The sequence below is a fragment of the Buteo buteo genome, chromosome 13 (assembly GCF_964188355.1).
Source record: "Buteo buteo chromosome 13, bButBut1.hap1.1, whole genome shotgun sequence".
NCBI classification, from domain to species: domain Eukaryota; kingdom Metazoa; phylum Chordata; class Aves; order Accipitriformes; family Accipitridae; genus Buteo; species Buteo buteo.
Window position 1 is genome coordinate 19,153,864 of NC_134183.1, and position 20,776 is coordinate 19,174,639.

At 41.1% G+C, this 20,776-nt stretch overlaps 1 protein-coding gene across 1 annotated transcript in view; it reads left to right on the top strand.

The window, feature by feature from the left end:
- Positions 1-20,776, top strand: part of ADAMTS17 (ADAM metallopeptidase with thrombospondin type 1 motif 17) — a 199,538-nt gene that overhangs the window by 81,849 nt on the left and 96,913 nt on the right. The window contains exons 9-10 of the mRNA XM_075044993.1: positions 14,715-14,855; positions 16,178-16,328. Of these exons, the coding sequence (XP_074901094.1) occupies positions 14,715-14,855; positions 16,178-16,328 (292 nt within the window). The remainder of the gene's footprint in view (positions 1-14,714; positions 14,856-16,177; positions 16,329-20,776) is intronic.

Genomic DNA, 20,776 nt, shown 5'->3' on the forward strand with positions numbered 1-20,776 from the left:
TATGTGATGGCTCAGGGATGCAGCCTGTGGCTGACAGGATCTGTCCTGTGAATGGATAAACCTCTCCAATGGCACTGCTGGCAGTTTGGATGTAGATTCTGTCTTGTGGTGGAGAGCTGTGGCACAGTTCCCTCTGTCCTTCTGTAAAACCCTCTGTGGCTGTTTTGACCATGCTGCAAAAGACAATGTGTTGGAACTCGCATGTCTGCATTTGTAGGGGTTGAAAATCAAGGTCAGTTGGATCCCAATGAGGACTGGAGCCAGAGGCAATCACATGCAAGCTTTACTGTAGCAAGCTCAGGTGCTAGTCACTTTGTTGCTGCACCAAGACTTCCTGCATAGCTGGGTAGTTTGATTCAGGCAGTTACTGCCCCAGCTATATTCTACTAGTGCCAGCACTCTTCATTTTAAATCTCACAGGAGTATGTCGCTGTTACAGTATATTGCAGTCTCAGGATTACTGGGAGTGACTGACTGCCGTGTAGACATACCCTGAGGCTGCCCAAAAATGCTGGCAACAGTCCGTACCCACCCTGGAGTTGCTAATTTTATTTTCTGCCATTTGTGTTGTAAATCTGTTGTGGAATGTCTCTCTCTGTTCCCAGGCTCCCTTTTCTTGTTCCCCTCCTCCCAGGTTTCATTCTTCTTCCGCAGATAATTGCAAGCACATTTTCACAGTTAAGTTGCCCTTCTCTGTACAACTCCAAAAGGACATAATGGAGCACTGCGTATTTCATCATATATGTTTGTACATCAGAATCAGTATGATCTAGTCAAAGCAATTATTTAATAACATATTCTGGTTTTGAGAGAGAACTAGATATAGCCTAACATTTCAGGAGATGCTTCTTCCACTTTTGGTAACACACCAAGGGGTCTGTTTTAGAGAAAAAAAATTATATACCTAAGTAGTTTGATATTAGTGGCTTTGTAACAGCTTTCTGAAAACTGTGTCCTAAATTAGTCAAAAGAAAGCAGAGATCAAAGACAGATATAGATCTAAACATACTTAAATAAAAAAAATCAGGGGAGACTTCTGCAAGCATGGATGGTTTGACCTGAGGAAGAGGTAGTGAGGAGCACCACTAAACAGAAGGTGTGTTTGCCCAACATAATACAGTACATGATACCTGCGTAAGTTAATTTGAATCCCAGAAGTAGAATATCCCTGTTGTATTAACCTTGTTTGGGCAAGTTGTTTTTGCAATGACAGTAGGATATCACATAGAGAAAAATCAGATAAAGAAAATCACATAGAGAAATCACATAGAGAAAAAGAAGATTGGGAAGGAGAAATTGAGATGTTCAAGTAGTATCATGTGCCAGACTCTGGATAATACGCCTGGTTTTAGGTGGGGTTTTTTAGTTTTATGTAAAACTGCAAGATATGTACAGGTGTGGTTACTGAACCTGCTAATCCTAGTGTGGTGGTGGTATACCTTCCCTCTGCCATGCGTATCTTTTCTTACCCTTGTATCTTCCAAGTTTGATAGTTATTTACAGTATTGGACTGTAACCACATTGGAACTGGGCGTGGGAATGTCCGCCTCCCATTGCTTTCTGGACTCTTGTGGCAAGCATTAGTGTGGTTTTGGGCAAGGGTTTCTATGGTTTTACTCTATGCTTTGTGAAGGATCTCTATGTAATCCCTAGTGAAGCAACATTCTCTTGCAGGCCCTCCAATTTCTCTGTTTTTGAGCATCTTGTACAGCTTTACTTAATAAAACTGCACCAAACAGGCAAACGACAGTCATTTAGAAACTCTCAGACAACACAATTTTCGTTTAATCAATAGCTTTGTGGCTTTGCCAGCTATGTCTTTCTTTTTGAAGCCTTATTCTGCTGAGTAAGCCAAGGCCATGTTAAATAGCTGGGCTGTAATGATTTGGCAAATCTTGTATATGCTTCCTGCTACAAGGGTTCTAGTTTCATACTTCATTGGCTTTGCTGGCAACAGCCTCGTGTACCCAGTGACCCAAAACACAGGGACAGTGCAAGTCCCCATTGTGCAACCTCTACAGTACATACCAACACAGGAAATATTAGGTTTGCAAGTGCCATTTACCAAATAATCATTTGTTATTTACTTTTCCACTAGCAGTTGGGTTCCAATAGCCTGTAACCCATGCTGTCTGCCTGGCCAGCTGAGTTCAACAGGTTCCAGGCGAAAATGGCTGCAGAGCTGGGGAAGGTGATAAATCCCAGACTGTAACTTGGAAAAGCCTTCAGTAGTAACTCAGCAGCAGCGACACCACTGGAAATGTTGTTGCCTCTAAAAATGTGGTTCCCTTTACTGTTATGTCAGTGAAAGGCTGCACTGTAGTGGAACAAGGTTGGCTGCCTCTTGGCCAACAGTTGTGTTGGGGAATAAAATTCAGCAAAAAGAGTTTACTAGACAAGTGAAATAGAGGGGCCGCCTTTGTTCTCAATGATCCCTTTCCAGTTGCAAAATCCTCCCCACATCAGATGCTGGGCCTCTTTCCATTGCTGGATCCAACCCAGGAGGGAGTTTTGTCATCTATGTCTTTACTTGAACCCCAGTTTCCAAAACTGAGAAGAATAATCCACAGTTTTCACAGTTTTCTCAGTTTTCTGCCTTTGCTCTTGTTTAGGTAAAACAAAGCAAAGCAAAAGGAGTCTGATCATAATGATTTGTTCTCACTTGCTTGAAAAGTTTCCTTCCTGCTGGGTTCTAATTAGCTTAGGGTGTTGAGCCTTAAAAATGAGTATTTTTTTATTATACCTTCTTTCTCTGCTCCAGAGTCCACTGAGACACTCATTTTGTATGCCAGATCTTATCCACATATGGGACAGTTTGGCCTTTTGGAAATTTCTGATGTCCGCCCACTGGTAGCTGACTCTCACATGCCAGTGAGAGTCCAAAGCCTGCCTGTCTCTTCACCTGCTACCAGCTGAGCTCCCTTCCTGCCACCCTGCTGTTTGCTGGCATCACTTTGGAGATAGCTAATGAAGTGGCATGTTTCTAATCTAGCATTTTAAATATTCATTTTAATTATATACATTAAAACTAGACAGCATAAAGAAATGCTCCTTAGAAACAGTTTGCTTCTTAGTTTAGGTAGTCTTTATTCTTAGGAAAAGTATCTTAACTTCAGAGGAAAAGCACAGCTTCCTTTCTTCCTCTCAAAAACACAGCCACTAGCACCTTTCAATGGGTAAATTCTTTCCTGTCTAGTGCCTCCTTTATCTCAAGTAAAGCTGCTTGCTATGTAATGTGGGATAGATTTAGCCCAAGAGGGCAGAGCTCTTCCCTAGTATCCATCATGAGCCACCGTGGTCATCGATGGTCAATTTTTGATAAAAATGCAGATTGCCTGGGTTTAGTATCTTTAAAGAAATGTGGCAAACTGGGTTTTCCTACAGGATCATTATAATAATGAGTTTATCTTCTGCTTTTCTGCTTGTGTGCACAAGTATCAACTCCCATCTACTCATTTTAAGTGTCATCCTCTCCATTTGGTATATTTTTTTTACGGCTTCCTCCATTATTTCACTCTGTTATTGACATTTTTTCAATACTAATTCAGATATGATCCTGAGGCTTCTCTCCATTTGAAGAAAAAACTTGTTTGTTTAGAAAAATGTATTCATATTTTCTTCTTATACCTTAAGTACTACAATACATACCTTCAGCTCATGCTGATATTTTTATGGTGTTTATTGGAGTAACCTTACACGGTTTGCCAAATGCGTTATTGCAAGCAGCATCTCTGAGTATAATGAACAGAACCACATGAGAAAAACTGCTGTGCGGTCTCCAGAAAGCTGTCATCAGTTAAATGACATGCATGCTGCACCTCTTATCAGCTAAAGACCCTCTAAAGAGTTATCTTCATATGAAGATAACAGACTTTTTTGTTTCTCTGTAATTTGTCTTCACATTAACATGTTCAAGCCAAAGTTATTCAAAGCAAGAGTATCTCTTTTCAAGTTGCTTTTTACTTTTCTTCATATGGCATTCTTAGACAATATGAAAGCAAACTCGGCGGCTTCATTAGCCTTGAGGTTTGTAGGCAACCAGGCACGCCTACTTCCCAAAGAATCCCACTTCAGAATTGGTCTGAACATATCATTTCAAAATTGCTTTGATACCAAGCCATAATTTGCAACGTTCCTGTTTGATATCAAGTCTCTCCCTGCTGATCAAATGAGTGAGACTAAGTGAGATAGCATGCTGAGCTTTTAAAATCATTTATGAACAGCCAAGGCCAGATGGTTCTGGGATTACGAATTATTTTCCCAGCTGCACCACTATGAAAAATCCCAAGAGTTTAGGGAGCTGGTATATAGGAGGAGCATTACCGGAAACAAAGTTTCCGTAAGGATGGGGAGCACTCCTGAGTGATGGAAGTGGCTGTGACAAGGATACCACTGAAAATGCCACGTCCTTATAGCAAATGTCTTCAGCTGAAGCAAATGTCTTCAGCTAAACTACTGGAGACCAATCCATTGCTAGATTATAACTGCAACTAACAGAATTGGATCATGCATTTCCTGTGCAACTTTTTTTCATTCTTGCAAGCAAAAGAGAGCACGCAGGTTTGTTACTGTCCACTACAGTCACCTGTCATTTTGGTGAACCAGTGTAAGAGGGTCACACAGGATGGATTTCTTCTTGCACTGAATCTGCAAGCCCATAGTGATTTGCAACATAAACCAAGAAAGAAGAATAAAGGAAAGAGGCTGAAAAATATTTCTTACTTTGAAAAGGACCTCTGCTGCTCTGGGAACCATAAAGCATGTATCCACTGGCTTGTCTGGTGACTTCAGAAGACTTGATGCTGGTAGAATTATATATATTCCAGTTACTTCACACCTCTTTGTCTTTTGATGTTGGCCTTCTTCTCATTCCCACCTCCAGGAATGGAGAATTCATCCCCCATTGTGGGGAAGGCAGCCAGCATTCCTGACTCCTACAGTGCATTCCCCAGGCTGCCCCACTTCCCCCAGTGCTCGGCAGTGTGTGGCTTCCTGGTGGGGTAGAGTGTGGGACATTTGTGGTTACTTGTGTTGCATATTTGGCAAATATGCTCCACCATCTCTCCCTTCTCCTTGCATTTCTTTTAAGGGTGTCTCATGCTGCATCTCTTCATTCAGGTTTGACTCTCAGTCATTAATGTACTTGACTGGAGGCTTTCACTGGTTTCACAGGAGTTTTGGAAAAGTTCACTCAAATGATTGCATGCAAGAGCTTCCCCTTAGGTTGCTAACATTTTGAGTGACAGACCTGTCAGCCGTTCTTACTAAGCTTTTGTCTTTCTTCCCTAGTGGGTGGGAAATCCCACCCAGCTATCCCAGGGTTGTGTCTTTTTTCCACTCTACAATTTATATTCCCTTTTCATCTTCTGAGGAAATGTATGTCACATTTTCTGAGGCCTTGTTCTCACCCACTTCAGGCAGTGCGGAAAGCAAACAGCTTGTTACCCTTCAGCATGTTACTTCCATGATGCACCAGGGTGCTTTCTGCATACAAGGAGCTACAGATGCAGCACAGCAGCCTCTGCTCACCCAAAAAGAGAAACGAGCGATCTTTCTATGCCCCACCACTGTTTCATTCCTAGTCACTGTGCTCCTTCTGCAACAATTCCCTGTTTTCTGAAACCAGGCTGAAGGAAGTGAGAGAGAGAGCATTTTTTATGTCCAAGAAGTGGATTAAATCTTTTGGAGGGCAAGGAAACAGCTTAGTGCATACATTTTCATGGGGTCGTTATCCATTGGCCCTCAGATAACTTTATTTTTCCTTTGGAGTCACAGCTCAGCTGTGGTCATGTGAAGTAGCCAGTGTGTCTTCACTGATAGCTTGAGAGAAGTGACTCCCAGTAAAGAGTCACTGACGCACGTTTTACAATTAGTGTTTTTTGATATATCTGTGTTCAACTCTTCAACAGGGATTGGACTGTTAAAACAGTCCTTGACTCTTACTGATGTTGTGTCAGAAACCTGTTGCCTCTGTGTGTTGTTGGCACATATCAAAGCATGTGAAAGGGTTTAGAAATGGTAAGCATCTGGTTGGATGAGTGCTGCGGAGATGGGGTAGTGCTCTAGGGATGTGAAGGGGCCAGGAATCTACATGTTGTGTGATGTTAAGGCCCATAGGGCCAAAAAAGAAAGGCTGGAATGGAAGCCTCTGATCAACATGAAAGATAGTGCAATTTTTACTGTAAGTGTGCAGAGCTCCTCATCCTGTTGGGAGGGTGTGAGGGCAGAGAAGGAGCATTTTTAGCCCTGGGCAGTCATTCCCATGTGATGTTGGGCAGTGGTCATGTGATTGGATTCATTGCATGAGCCTTTCCCACATCTCCATTGCCTGTGTAGGTTCAGGTGAGTCCCTGCTGCATCAGCATGATCAGACTGGACCACTACAGCCACTTTTGAGTCCTTATGCAGTATGGGAGTAGGCTGTTTCTTCTATTACACGCTCACCCCTGATAACTGAGAGTTGTACCTTACTTTGCACCTTTAAAAGTCTTCTTTCAGAGAGATGGATTCTAAGCAGGACAGGACCCCGCCTGTGCTGAGAGAGTTGGTACTGAATGGTTTACACTATGCTGTGTCATCACACTCCTTTCTGAGTCTGAATGCATACTGCTGGAACTACTCTGCTTGACAGCTCTCATGTTTAAAGATTTGTATTAGATACTACATGGGACTTGGAAAGGAGTGAGCATTAAGCTCAGAAGGAAGAAAGGTGTTTTCCTGAGGTAATGCTACCTCTTCAGTGTGGAGTTTCTGCCAAGTTTATTTATACATATATCGATCAGCTTTAGCTTTTTCTCGGACTTTGTATTCAGTGGAGCAGTCCTTTTTCTGCCACAAGGTACACTACCCCCTGCAGTCTCAGAACCTGCTGATTCTTACCAGAAACACTGTGAAGCCTTTTCATGAAAATATTGCTATGCTGGGACCACATCCTACAAACTTGATGCAGTGGAGGCAGGCCATCGGAACAGTTAAGTGTTGAGTTGCATCGCAACTGGGTTCCTTCATCTTACCAAATATCTTTGAATACGTCAGGCAATGCCTGCCCTGCTGTGAATCAGCCACTCTGCAAAAGAGGCAAGGATTCTCAAGAGAGAATTGCATGAGCAAATGTCTGCTGGAAAAAGTCATCAATAGTGTGAGCATGTGATAATATTACTGGGTAGAAGATCATAAGATGATTCACCCTGTTCTTCATGGCCTTGGTCTAACTTCAGTCAAACCATATAAAAGGACTGTCGTTGATGTCAGTAGGGTTTGGCCAGCTCTGTTACAGGTATCTAGGACCACGTGGACAGCAAGCTTTTAGATGAAATGCTTGAGCGAGTAAAAGGCCACACTGCCTGCCTGTTCCTGCCATGTCAGTCTCTCATGTGTGCTATCTGTCCCTTGCGGCACAAGCTCATACTTGCTGCCTTCCAGATTCCATGGCAAAAGAACTAATTCTTTTTAAATGAAAACCATATCATAAAGGGCTGGATCTGTCATGCAGCTGAATAAACCACAGCTTTCCACACTGTTATTCACCATAGGCATTCGTGTGTTCTCACTCGCTGTTGTTGACTTCTTGGCTGTTTGATGAGTAGATAACCATACAAAATATCTTGTTATTTCATTATTGGAGAGTGACATAAATTTGGTTATGAAAACGACAGTCCAGTAGTCATGGCTCCCTTTTAATGTTGTCTCTCCTGATTAAAAAAAAAAATCAATAGCTCAGCACCCATCCTGAACACCTCTGTTCTGGATAACATTATGTACACAATGACCATCTTTGATTACTTCAAATGCTTTAAGTAGGGTCATCTTCCTCTCTTCATCACAGCTTCCCAAAATCCCTCCTGACAGCTTCTGAAGTAGTCAAGTTATATTTAAGCGACTGTGTTTACATGTTTGAAAAGCACAAGGTGAAAAATCCTGTTTTCCATTAAGCCAACAAGCTTAGTGACTGTTGTTTTTGTAAGAAGGTTATACAAGCTGTTTCATTGCCTCCTCCCCAGCTCAGCTCACCTCAGCGTTTCCCCAGCATTTGTTAGTTTGCCCTCCATCCAAGCCTCACTTGGACTCCCTTCTGACCCCTCTGGCTGCCTCTGCCTCTCTTCGGTTGCTTTGCAGATGCATCACCTTCCTAGGTCACTCTCTTAAACTTACTGTCCTCATTTTGCACTGTAGCTCCAATTACAATTCCAGCTCTAATGAGCAACCCATTTCACTTCTGCCTCTGTTAAGCCTTTATTCCCAACTGGTTGGAAACCTCATAACTTGCAAGATATCAGCATTTTATATTGAAATGTTAAACATGTTGAACCAGTTCAGAAGTAGGCATCTTTCCAGTGATGCAGCTTCAATTTCAAATGTTAATAAAAATTCCTAACATTGAACTCGATTTGGGACTGGATGGCTCACAGGCTTGATTATGTGATATACTGTCTCCCACTTCTAAGTTACTGGTTCAAATCCAGCCCAAGTCAGTAGCTGCTGAGAACTGTTGACGTACATTCTCTGCTTAGTGACCTATATTGATTTGAGTTTAATGGCCATGTTCAATGTTCTCAGCTGTCAGCCACACACCCTGTATAACCTCCTTCCATACCAGCATCTTCCTTTGTGGCTGAAATTGGATGGACTATAGAGACAGGACTCCCCTCTCAACCATTCATGGAGATACAATAGGAAGTGGGAAGGGAGAGGAATTATGTCCTTCAGTTATGTCCTTCATATGGATTAACAGATGACATTTGTGCCCACAGAGTGTCTAAATAGCAGGCTTTCCATGGGGCACTGTCATCCTGCCCACACTGAAATGCCAGCACAGATAAATTACAGCTCCCCATCTCCCTTCCCTCTCACACTATGCAAGGATGTTTTCCAGTCAGCCCTCCCTTTGCATTTATATTTCTCTAGTGGGGTTTAGAAGGAAGTCTTGTGCTTAATCCTGGCTCTGCACCTAATGCTGGATTACCTCTGGGTGAGTCATGGCAAGCTGGGTCAGAGAATGACTTCTCTCATATGCTCTTTTGAGAAGGTCAGTAGTGACCTACCCTGCTGTGATGTGCAACTCCTGGTACTGCACATAGCTCTTAGCAATTCACTGTTGCCTTGCAGAAACCGAGCCTTTCAGAGAACATCCGCAGACTAAGGCATCTGTTATAAACACAGGTAGAAAAAACAGGCTTTGCAGCAAAGATCAGCCAAGAGTGTAAAAACCTTAGTGGCCCCACTGAGCTTTTCACTTGGAGCAAGAGATATCATTGCCTTTTCCTGTCCCTCTCTGCATTTGAGACATTGCTGGAGCAGGACCTTTGCTCAATTCTTTGAGTCCATGTTGGTCTGCAGGGCAAGTGGCCCCAAGGAGCTTTTCTTTTTAATGTCTTGCCGAGCTTACACAGTTGCAGCTGATAGTGAGTTGTTTCTTCAGGAGGAGAGAGACTCTACCTTGGATTTCTCTGTCTGTAGAAGTGAGAGACAGACCACTGTCCTCATTTCCTCCTTGGTAGCTGGACGGCCTCGCTATCCTTTGGAGAAATGGTGACTTTGAGGTTAGTGCCAGTGGAGAGCAATCAATTGTGTGTTGTGCAGATGTTTAATAAGCAGCTGGGGTGACAGCCAGCTCAACTTGGGTAGCCTTGCTAGTCCTGAGTGTCACTCATTTCTAAAGTGAACCAGCGTTTGACTCACCATGAATTATTTGCAGACAAATGGAATGGCTTGGCTTTCACAGGGAAGCTGTGGAGAAGCTCTTAGTAACAGCCAGCTGAAGTGCTTGCTTGAAACAGAGGGATTGTAGAAGCTCATGGTGTTTCCACTTCTGGGTGTGGTTTTTTCAGGCTTCCCTTCTTCATAATTCTTTCTTTCTCTTGCTACCCTCTCTGCCTTTTTATGAAGAAAACCTCTTCTCTTACTGCTGATGGTATTTTCTATCAAAGTTGCCTCTTGCCCCTACTTCATAATCTCTCCCCACGAGAGGTGGAGTGTATGATAATAATGCTAGGGATTTCTCAAGTGGTCTGTTACCAGCCACAAAGTTGCAGCTGTTGAAAAAATTTAAAGCATCTCCTAAATAAGTTTCCCCTAGCCCTTGGTGTTATCCTTTAACTCAGATTTAGGATGTTTAATAGGAAACCTGTTGAGAGTCATAGTGGTTCTGATGAATATTTGTATACATGACCTTAAGAACTTGGAGGTGCAACACACAGTGTATTGAAGGCAGTAGGAGACTTTCCACAGGCTTTGGTGCGCCTTGGCTCAGTCTTTTAAAGAATAACAGGAAACACTGGAAAACGCACCAAGGGTAAACAGAGCAGTTTAGTTACATTAACTGTCTAAAGGAGAAGCTCCACTAATGACTGAAACAAACAAAGCAAGAGCATTTATTTGGCATTGCTGTGGGAAAACAAATGGCTGTTAATTGCATTTAGCTAAGAAGGGTTACACAAGAAATTGGCCAGCTCAGGCCCAGAGTGTAATTCTGGTGTCCTGACCCAGTTCTGATTGCTGCATAGACTCCGATGGAGAACAGTGTCCTGGAAAGGAGCACAGACTTCAGAGAGGCCAGGGCTTTGAGAGACTGCGTACTATTTTTTATTCATAGCAATGCTACTTTAAAATCTTGTTCTACAAAAAACAGCATCAAAGAGATCTGTTGTTGCTGCCTCCCTGTGACTCCTGATAAAATTTGCCTTGCTGTGATTATGTTAACAGTCAGAACTCAAACTGGTCAGTCAGCTTGTTTCTGGACTCACATATGATAAGCAACAATAAATATGCCGCAGGACTCCTTCAGTGACGCCTTAGTGTCTTTGATAGCCAATGTATTATTTATGTTAGAAAAGAAGCTGGGGTGTGAAACCAGAGTCCTGTTGTGCTTACTCTGAATGAATAGAATGAAAGGAGTTTAAGAGCTGACAGTCTAAGCTGTTCTTGCTTGCCTTTGTGGAATCTCATTGTCTTCAGGACAAGAATGTGATGAACCAAAGGCTGGAATTTACCCTGTGTTTAGAATGGAGCTAGTGACTGTGGTAGTAATAGCACAAAGGGAAATCGAGTCCTGCTCATCTGCAGTGGCTCTGCTGGCTTTGCGGTGTAAAGGATGACAGGCAGCATGTGTTTGTGGCTCCTGATAAAATGGACAGTTATGACTCCTAGAGTACAGAGGGCAGTGGGTTTGCAGGGTAATATAGTGCCGTTTTGACATTCCTACTTCTAATCTAAGAGCCATTTTTATCAGCTCTTTTTTCAAGATCTGTTCATGTAAGAATAGAACTCCTTCTCAGGGCAGAATATTTCAAGAGACTGATTATCTGCTTCTAATTCCATGTGAACTTCTGAATAGCAGGTAAGATTAGGTGATCACAAAGAAAATACAAAGTACTGGATCAGCGCTTGCACTGCTGTTTAGTACAAACACATAATGCTCTGTCCAATTTATTTCTGTAAAAAGGAGAGGGACTATTCATTAGTGAAAAGAATCAGCATGGCATTACATTTACTATGTGTTTAGGAAAAACTGATCCCTTTGATGTAGCTGGAGACCCTTGAACTTCAGAAAAGAATGTGTTAGCATGCTAGGGTATGCCTTAGTCCTGCAGGTCATTTAATCCTTTCCTCAATTGAGTCATTGTAAGGTAAAGTAGATGCTGGGAAAAATTCTGTACTGCCAATTAAAACAGGCTCTAAAGGTGTTGCTGGTTTCATTCTACCAGAAACTCATCACAGAGAGGCCGGCAGAGGTTGCCTGTGTACCTTAAGACCAGATCCCAAGCTAATATAAACCGACATGGTTCTTTTTACTTAGCAGAGCTCCTTTGCTTTATACCAATAGCTCAGGCTCAATTCCTATATGCTTATGACTTTTTAAAGAATTTCTGTTAAGAAATCAGGAATTTTTCAGAAAGGGGCCAATTTCCACACATAAGAATTGCATGAATTTCAGAGGAAGCGTGTAAGTAACTCTGAGATGTGAGTTCTGACTCAGTCTTTATAGAGAATACATTCTATCTGCCTCAAACACCCCTGCAGAATCAAAGCTGAGTAATGAATGTTAGCCTCAGCATTTCTCCTAGGCAGACATCTTTCATGAGGTCAGGTTTAAAATAAAGTTAAGGACAGGAACGTACTAATTAGTAACTGTTGCCCTTGTTGTTTGCCAACAAAAACCATCCCACTTCCAACAAATTTAACAAAGAATAGATGAAGTTAATCAGAAAGCTAATGCATTTCTTAATTAACAACTCTAGGCCAAACACTAGACTTTGGTGGAAGAGGTAAAGTCAGGGAGCCTAAACCACTTGGAAAATCAGGAAGATGGTTTGTTTTCACCCTTTTCAAGTAGAAGAGCTGAGGTGTCTACCAGGAGGTGGTTCAGGAAGCTGCCAGAATGGGATGGCTGCCAAGTCCCATCCCACAGAAGCCCTGGCAGAGTAGAAACCTGAAGGACCCAACTCTGAGTCTCAGCAGTGTGGCAGTGATAAGGCAGGCAAGCTGAAAGAAACCTTGGAAACCTGCCTTGTTTCCATTAGAAAAGTTAACTCAATTGCAGCATGCCCACAAGTGTTCTAAACTGGCATTTCTGGGCAAACTTTCCTCTGGAAGATTTCCAGCAAGTTTACATACCTTGCTTCATGGTACTTAGCTCTTCCTTTCCTAACTGTTAGGAATACGAACTTTAGATAGGCTTATTTGCATTGGAGGAATACTGCTGGAACTTTCTTCCTAGCATGTGAAGAGTTTTCTCTGTGTGTAGAAACAACATGGGTAAAATATTTGGAGTGAAATCCAGGCTCCATTGAAGTCAATGGCAAAACTCCCATTCACTTCAGTGGATCAGGAATTTCACTCTTTATTGTTTTGAAGTTACAGTTACTAATAGACTGTTACATTATTCCTGCGTGCATCAAACAAAATGTGCTTGATGTTAATGTTTCTGCTGTGTTCAAAACCCACAAAGGTTTAAAAACAAGAATAACTATGAACTTCTGAGTCTAAAAATTATGTTAAATGTAGTTTCGCTAGAAATAACAATGTCCCTGGAGATAAACCTAAAATAATAGACTCCACCATATAATCTTCACTTTAAACTAAAAATAGCATAGATGGCAGTTTAATCTAAGCCATAATTATCAAACTTCTGAAGCCGGTTTTGGTTCTTTGCAACTAGAAATATATGTTGTGTTTAGGCTTTGAACAGTTGAGTCCCAAAACTGGAGAGAAGCAAAGCCAAGAGCATAGTCAGAAAGCAAACGGGAGCCTCTGATTTGTAGAGAAATAGCATGCATTAAAGAGTCCAACACCATATTTAAAGGGACTGCTCCTGGCTTGCTCAGTCCAGCCAGCTGGAGACCTAGTGAGTTCCTATTAATCTGTGTTTTCAGCCCCAAATTGGTGACTGTTATTTTGCTAGAAAGTGACACTGGCCATACAAGGCACCTTTTGTCTGAAAGCCATTTTCCATTTCATGTTGGAATTGAAGGAGGAATGTTAACGTTTCAAAATGTTATTATTCCGTATGAGTTTAAAAAATGGTTTTAATGATCATTTCAAAGTAGGATGGAAAACCCTTAACTCACTTTTGCTGAGTTTTGCAGGGAGCATGGTACGATGGACTGAGTGTAGGACTGCCAGTCAGGACTTCTGACATTTCACTGATGTAGCAGGTGAACTTGGTCACATCATTTATCCCTTCTTTGCCACCATGAAGGCTGTTCACAAAGGCTTGCCTCCAGCAGAGGAGCCTCATCTTTCTATAGTGGCAACAGGGATTTATTCTGAACAGTCATTTACTGTAACAGCCCAATGGTAGAGACTCCACTAATGATAGAAGGGTCCTGAGTGGGAAGTTGAATGGAGGATAAAGTAATACTTTTCTGTTTCTGAATACTTTTTGAAATCCTCACAGAATGTGTTTGAATTCCTACATGTATGTTTATACTACACAATCTGCTGTTTGTTTAATGGCTTGTTTTGCTGAGGAGGTCTCATTCTGTTCTTGCTGAGACTGGCATGGGGCAGTCTTGATGCTTGTTTGGACAGTGCTTGCCAAGTGAGGGCTTGGTTCTGCCTCAGGCTCTTATCTGGGCACTGCTGTTATAGAGTCATAGAGTAATTTATGTTGGAAGGGCCGCTGGAGGTCATCTGATCCAACCTACCACTCAAAGAAGTATCAGCTTCAAAGTTAGGTGAGAGAGAGATTGTACAATACCACAAATTTAGAGAGACGTTTTTCCCAACAGTAGAGTTATTTGTCCTGGTTTCAGCTGTTTAAATTCACACTGACACAACAACAGAATTGGTCCATCTCTAGTATTAATTTGTTGACCATTCTGTCAGTATGATTATAGGGACCATAACCACTAGATTTGGGAAAGCAATCCAAAATTTTCAGTAAATACTACCTTTGATACTCTAGCAGATATCGTTCGGCTGTGCTACATCACTTCTCCAGGTTCACATCTCATGAACCCTCAAATAGTTACATTTCCTGGTAGGAAAGTCCGTAAGAAGCACATTTTAAAGTTTCAAACACACAAAGGCAATGGATAAATTAAAGGAACCTACAGTTTATTCATGAAGCAGGTGCCCAGAGCAGTAGGTGAATGATTCTGTGTTATATGTGCAGCCTGTTTTTGACTTGTTAAGAGTATCATTACTAAGTCCAATGAGAAACCCATATCATAACTTGATACGTTTTTCTGTCTTGTTTTGTTTTAATCAAATAGCATGGGAATGAGCCATGATGATGACCATCAACCCTGCGCGGGGAGGTCTCATATTATGTCTGGAGAATGGGTGAAGGGCAGGAACCCAAGTGACCTTTCCTGGTCTTCATGCAGCCGCGATGACCTTGAAAACTTCCTAAAGTAAGGATTGTGCTGATTACCAAAAATCTTATCAGGCAAGAATCCAATATGTTATTTGAAAGTGAAAGTCTAAACAATTTTCCTTAAGAAAAAGTGTGTGCATGTGTCATTAGGGTGTGCAAGTTCGAATCTGTCTCCATTACAGTAGTCCCTTTGAAACTGAGGTTTGCAGAGAGGTAGAAGAATTATGTGCAGTTGTCAGTGTACTGATAGCTTCTTAAAAACAATCCCAGATCACCTTCATTTTACAAAAAATGCCCTTCATGTTTGCAATGATAGAAATCTGTGTGTAGGTGGCCTGAAAAAAGCTCCGCTGAAGGATGCTGCCAGCTTGGTGCTGTAGCTTTTACTGTCATTATTGTTATTAAATAGCTTTTATTTTATGGAAACTTTACTTTGCCCAGAGGTAATGCTGACGTGTTGTCTCACTCCTCAGTAAGTGTTGGTCTTAAACAGTTCACTATGAACTTCTTTCCCACTGCACCCATATTTCAGTTCATCATATTCAACAGCTGAGGAAGGATTTCTGTCCTGCTGCTTGTTAACTCTCATGTACTCTAGCAAGCACTGGAATTGTCTGAACTTTGTAACTGTGGTCTTAAACCTACAGTGCAGCTCTCTGACAAACAGTGTCTGTCACAGTGGCCAGTGTTTTGTTGCTAGAAGTGGGTTCAGCATGGAAAATTCCCCACTCTGGGAATTAGAGGTGGGAGAGAAAGGAAAATAATGAAAGAAAATGGGATATCTACTGTTATGTTAAAAGCATGAAGTTGAAAAAGAAGTTTCATCTGAACTCACTCTGGTCCCTGATAGAGGGGAGATGACAAAGTGATACTCCAATTTGTAAAAGACTGTTGTGAAGGCAAAGGGAAAAATCTTTCCTTTGTGTCTGTGATGGTTAAGAAAAGAAGTCAAGGGCTTAAAATTCAGCTAGGGGGATTCAGGCAAGACATGATAGAAGACTTTCTAGCTGTCATTGTAAGGTTCTTGAAGCTTCGGACTAGATAGCCTAAGGGCAGAATTGAGTCTCCATTAGATTTTTAGGAATAGTTTAGACAAATATTTAAGCCAGAATGATGTGAATAGTCGATTCTGCTTTAAGGCCTGGGGCCAAGGATGAGTTCCCAAGGACCTTTCTATCCATAGTTTTCAATCATTTAGAAGGCTTCCAGATATATACTGGGAAAAATGACCACTGTTTCACATGAGGTCATCAGATTCCCTGTTAAAGAGAGGACAACAGCTTCTCTACAGCAGTGATCTAACACTCGAGTTCAAAGGTGCTTTCCCTTAAAGGCATATTTAATTCTTACACTCCACAGGTCCAAGGTCAGCACCTGTTTGCTGGTAACAGACCCCCGAAGCCAATACGCGGTGCGGCTCCCTCACAAGCTGCCTGGAATGCACTACAGTGCTGATGAACAATGCCAGATACTTTTTGGGACCAATGCTACATTCTGTAAGAATATGGAGGTAAGAGCTCATGGGGTCTACCTGGGAACAAGGTGGGAGGTGGAAATAACGCTGTCAAGCACTGGGGAAGCAAAGGAGTCTGTACTTTCCTCAGAACTAGTCCATGGGATTTTCAGTGTGTTCAGCACTGCTGATACAAAATCAGTAGTCAAACTCCCATTGACCTTTATGTCAACAGCACATACTTAGGCGGTCCTCCTCCTTTCCCCATACTGGTCTTGTTAATCTCCTAGAGCAGACCCAGAAAAACTTTTGTTTGTACTTGGTCTTAATTTAGGGACAGTTCCCTTTTGACACTGTTTTGCTGAAATGCTCAGTAGAGATTGTTTTGCTGGAAGTTCAGCTGAGGTGAAAGTCTCTTCTCACAAGAGTGCTTGCCTACTTCGACAGAGCCAGCTTAAATGACTGTCTGGCTCTTTCAATACACGTCACCTTCAGACCGCTACAATGTTCTTAGGAGCTGACTCTAGCTCTGTGCTAAGGAAATATAAATGACTGCTTGTTTGATGAGGCCATTTAGAGATTTGTGCAGAATTAGGCCCCTTCCTGTGTGTTTTCTAAGCAACATGATATTTTGTCAGGATTTGGGTGCAAAATGGCTTATATCACATGGTTGGTTGGCAAAACGGAAACACTGATTTTTGGTGTCTCTAGAAGTAGGTCATATTTGAGATGAGGCTGTCTGACTTGTCCTCTGGAATTTAGACAGCTAAACTTTTCCTAAGGTCTTACACAATTAGATGTCTTCATTCTGACCTGAGCTTGTCTGCATCCCACTTTAGATAGGGACTGGAGAAATGCTTACTTCCATTGTGGCCTCGGAGATATCCAGAAGAAAGTCATGAGGCGCTGAGTCCTGTCACCAGCACCAGCTGGCAGCATTCTGTCCTATATAAACAGGCATGAAGCAGCCAGCTTTCTTGCTGTCATTAAGTAGCCATTTGTATTTTTTAGTTGTCCTTTGTTCCCATTCTGAACAATCTTGGGATCTTAAATCAGTGTTAACAAAGAAAATAATGATCAGTGATAACTGAGGTTTCTAAGTGCCAAATTACTAAAACTGTTGAACACATGCAAGTCCTGGGAACATGCTCTTAGTTTCACATTTGCTGTTTTATTTACTTTGGATTTGGAAACTAGCTAATATAAAACAATAAGAAAAGAATCTGGGTAGGTCGTATTTTCCAGCTCCATCAAGAAAATGCAGACCACCAGGACTACTGTACTGGAAGCAAAGTTTTAGAATATAGGTCTGTAAAGAAAAGCCCAGATCTACCCAGGATGATTCAAGTTCTTCCACTTGTGTGGGTGTCACCCAGCTTGACTGCTGTTGGAATAGATATTTGCTATTTCCCTTGTTGTGATAAAAAACATTCTGTTTCTGGATTGTCCAGTGCCTAATGAGAATGTCAGCCTACTGGTAGGTGGTCAGCATTTCTCATGCAGAAATTGCATGTCCAGTCTGGAATTGCTTCAGGGACAAGTTGCTTGCCAGAATAACAAGCCAACAGGCACTGTTCTTTTCTGTAAGATACAGACAGCAGGTGTTTGTGTCCCCCAAGATTTTTCACCAGTCTTACTATTTGCCTTTTTTAGAACACAATGAAAACTGTGCTCTTCCTCCATCGCTCCTTTAGTATCTCCCAAAGAAAAGCATATTTTGTGAGGACTTCAGTGCTTTCTAATGAAAAGTCTTGTAGAATTTCAGCAGATTAAAACCAATTTGCAATCACTTATTTAGAAATATTTTTCTGTTACAAATATGTGTTAAGAGTTAGCATTCACACTGTAATAATATTTAAGTAAATATTTGCATCCTGTTATGCTACTCTAAATTGGCGTTTGAAGGCAATGAAAGGAAATTCTTTAGAGGAAATGATCAGCTTTAATTTTTAAACCTTCAAAGTTTGTGTTCTTGTCACCTTCGTGTTTCTGATGCCTCATCTGCAGAATGCTTGTATCGTTAAGTCTCAAAGCTGTCTACAAAAATATGAACCAAAAAAAAAATTGGCACTAGTCACTGGCATTAGCTGTAGAAATTATTGGCAAATATAGCTGTCTCCTCTTTTAGCCAATGGTAATGTGGTATTTTTAATTCAATAAAGTATTAAAAAATCCAAATGTAAAAGTAATAAACATTTGACAGTAAATATTTGTTACAAAAAGGAAATAAACTTCGGGAAATGAGCCTGCTCAATCTTTTTATGATTACATGAATCTACTGTCTATTTTCTTATTTAATAAAAGAGTTACATTATAACATTTCATTGGAGATAGTTGAGCTACATAATTATATCAGGCAAACTAGAGGACCTATATTCAAAAATGCCATACAATTTGGTTGTAGAGCAAATTTCAGAGATTAGATGAATCTAAAATTTTGACATTTTTAGAAACTGCAGAAACTTTCTGTGCAGTAATCTCTTTGAAGGCATCAAAGCCCAAATTTGTCAAGGAATGTAATCTCCTTTGCCTTCAGAGATTCAGGTGCCTAAATGCTTGGCAGTGGCTGGACCTCAGACACTGGTCCAACTAGATAGTTGATGCATGAATATTCAACCTTATCTGGATATTTCAGATTGCATCTCCAACGTTGTTGTCCATGTTTGTTTTTAATAACTCAGATGCCCTAGTACAATATACTAGCTCTTAGAATTGTAAGTTTGCCAAACCAGCTATCCTGCAGCTATTCTGCTGCAAATTTGCAGAACAAAAATGGAAACATATGAGGTAGGCTCAGCTTTACATATACTATACCTCTTGACGTTCCTTTTTAATTTGCTTGGACACTGCGTCTACATTTTAATATACTAAAATTTAAAAATATTAACTAATTAACAGCATGAGTATATGATAATCAGCTTAATTATAGCCTATTGTTGTAATCTATGGCCTCCAAGATGTATAATTTAGGATCTTTATGTAAGATTTACTAGTGCATGTCACCTGTTTAAGGAGCTGTGGAACCAGGCTTTTAGGCTGGATGCTTGTTAGGCAGGGAACGATCAATTTCTATTTATTTGAAAAGCACCGTTTCTGTTATGATACTGTATGAATAATAAATGGCAAGATTACCTGCCAGCCCCCTGAGGGAATGCAAGTCCATTTTGGTGCGTCCTCTGCTCGTAGTTTTATTGGTTTGAGATACATCCAGGTGGCTGCTTTTGGGTTAACTTTAACCTGAGTGTTAGATGGGTGAGTCCTTGCTCATCATCAGGCAAATAAATTTTTTCATGGCTCCATGGAAGAATTAGTTTTGATCTGAGGAACTGAATAAGAAAATAGAAGTTGGACAGTTCTCAAGTGAGATGATTTCACATATGATAATGAATATCTCAAGACCCTTCAGTAGTTCCCCCTTTGTGTCTAAGTTACATAGTTTTCTCTGGTAATATGAAAGAGATCAAAAGTGCTTTCACGTGGTGCTTTCTGTTAATATTTCTCATTGCACATGCTAGGCATTGTCTCATCAATGAGAATGCTTACCTAGCGGGACATACAAATGTGCTTCTAGCATACCAGACATGCTGCCTGTTCTCACGTGGGAGGCTGTACAGTCATGCCCCTTGCAGTGCTGGAAGAGCTTTTGGCCCACCTAAGAGTTTGCACAGTGATCTTTACTTTGAGGGAGATAAGCTGCTTTTAGCAGAAATTAGATTACTGTCATTCTCAATTTCTGAGCAAAATCATATGAGTTGTAGAAAAAACTAAACAGCAATGCACCTTCGACTCTGCATAGTGCATTATCAGTGTACCCCAAACACAGAGATCTTTTGGGATTCTCATTGCTAATGTTGACATGATTCCAGGGCTAACATGCTAGGTTGTGCAAACTACTGGAAATTCAACCTGTCTGACCTCTGTTCTTCAGATCCACACTGTGCTCTGAATCAAGTATTGTGAATTTGCTTGACCCCTACACAAGAGGAAGCAAAAAAGCTTCAACCCCACTCAAGTGATGAAAACTTCTGCAGAGAGCAGACTTTAACTCTTTGCTGTCCCCTTTATTTAGCAGTGCTGTCAGTGAAAGGAAAAGCACAGATGGTTTATGCTTAATCTCTCACAAAGCAGAGATGGTATTTCTCCACCAGAAATGCGTAAAAATGCATTGTTCATAAACTCACATGAAAATATGCTGTGTATTTAATCAGAACACTGGCTTTATTTTTCAGACTGGCATGCCTACTAACAGAGGCTTTTGCACTGAAATTATATTTATGGAAAATATGTGATTTCTATCTCTTGTATCCAGTGTTTGGCTTTTTGTTTTATATGCTTTTTGGCTTATTTATTATTAACACATTTTTGCGGGTTTTTACATAACCACTATCTTTCAGTATTGTTTTGAGTCAAAACTGTGCTTAGGCTAAAATGGCATGTGGAAAGAGATTAGCATTGCTACAAATTGATTTTTTTTCTGAAAAAGGGACACTGTCAAGTCAGAGGTA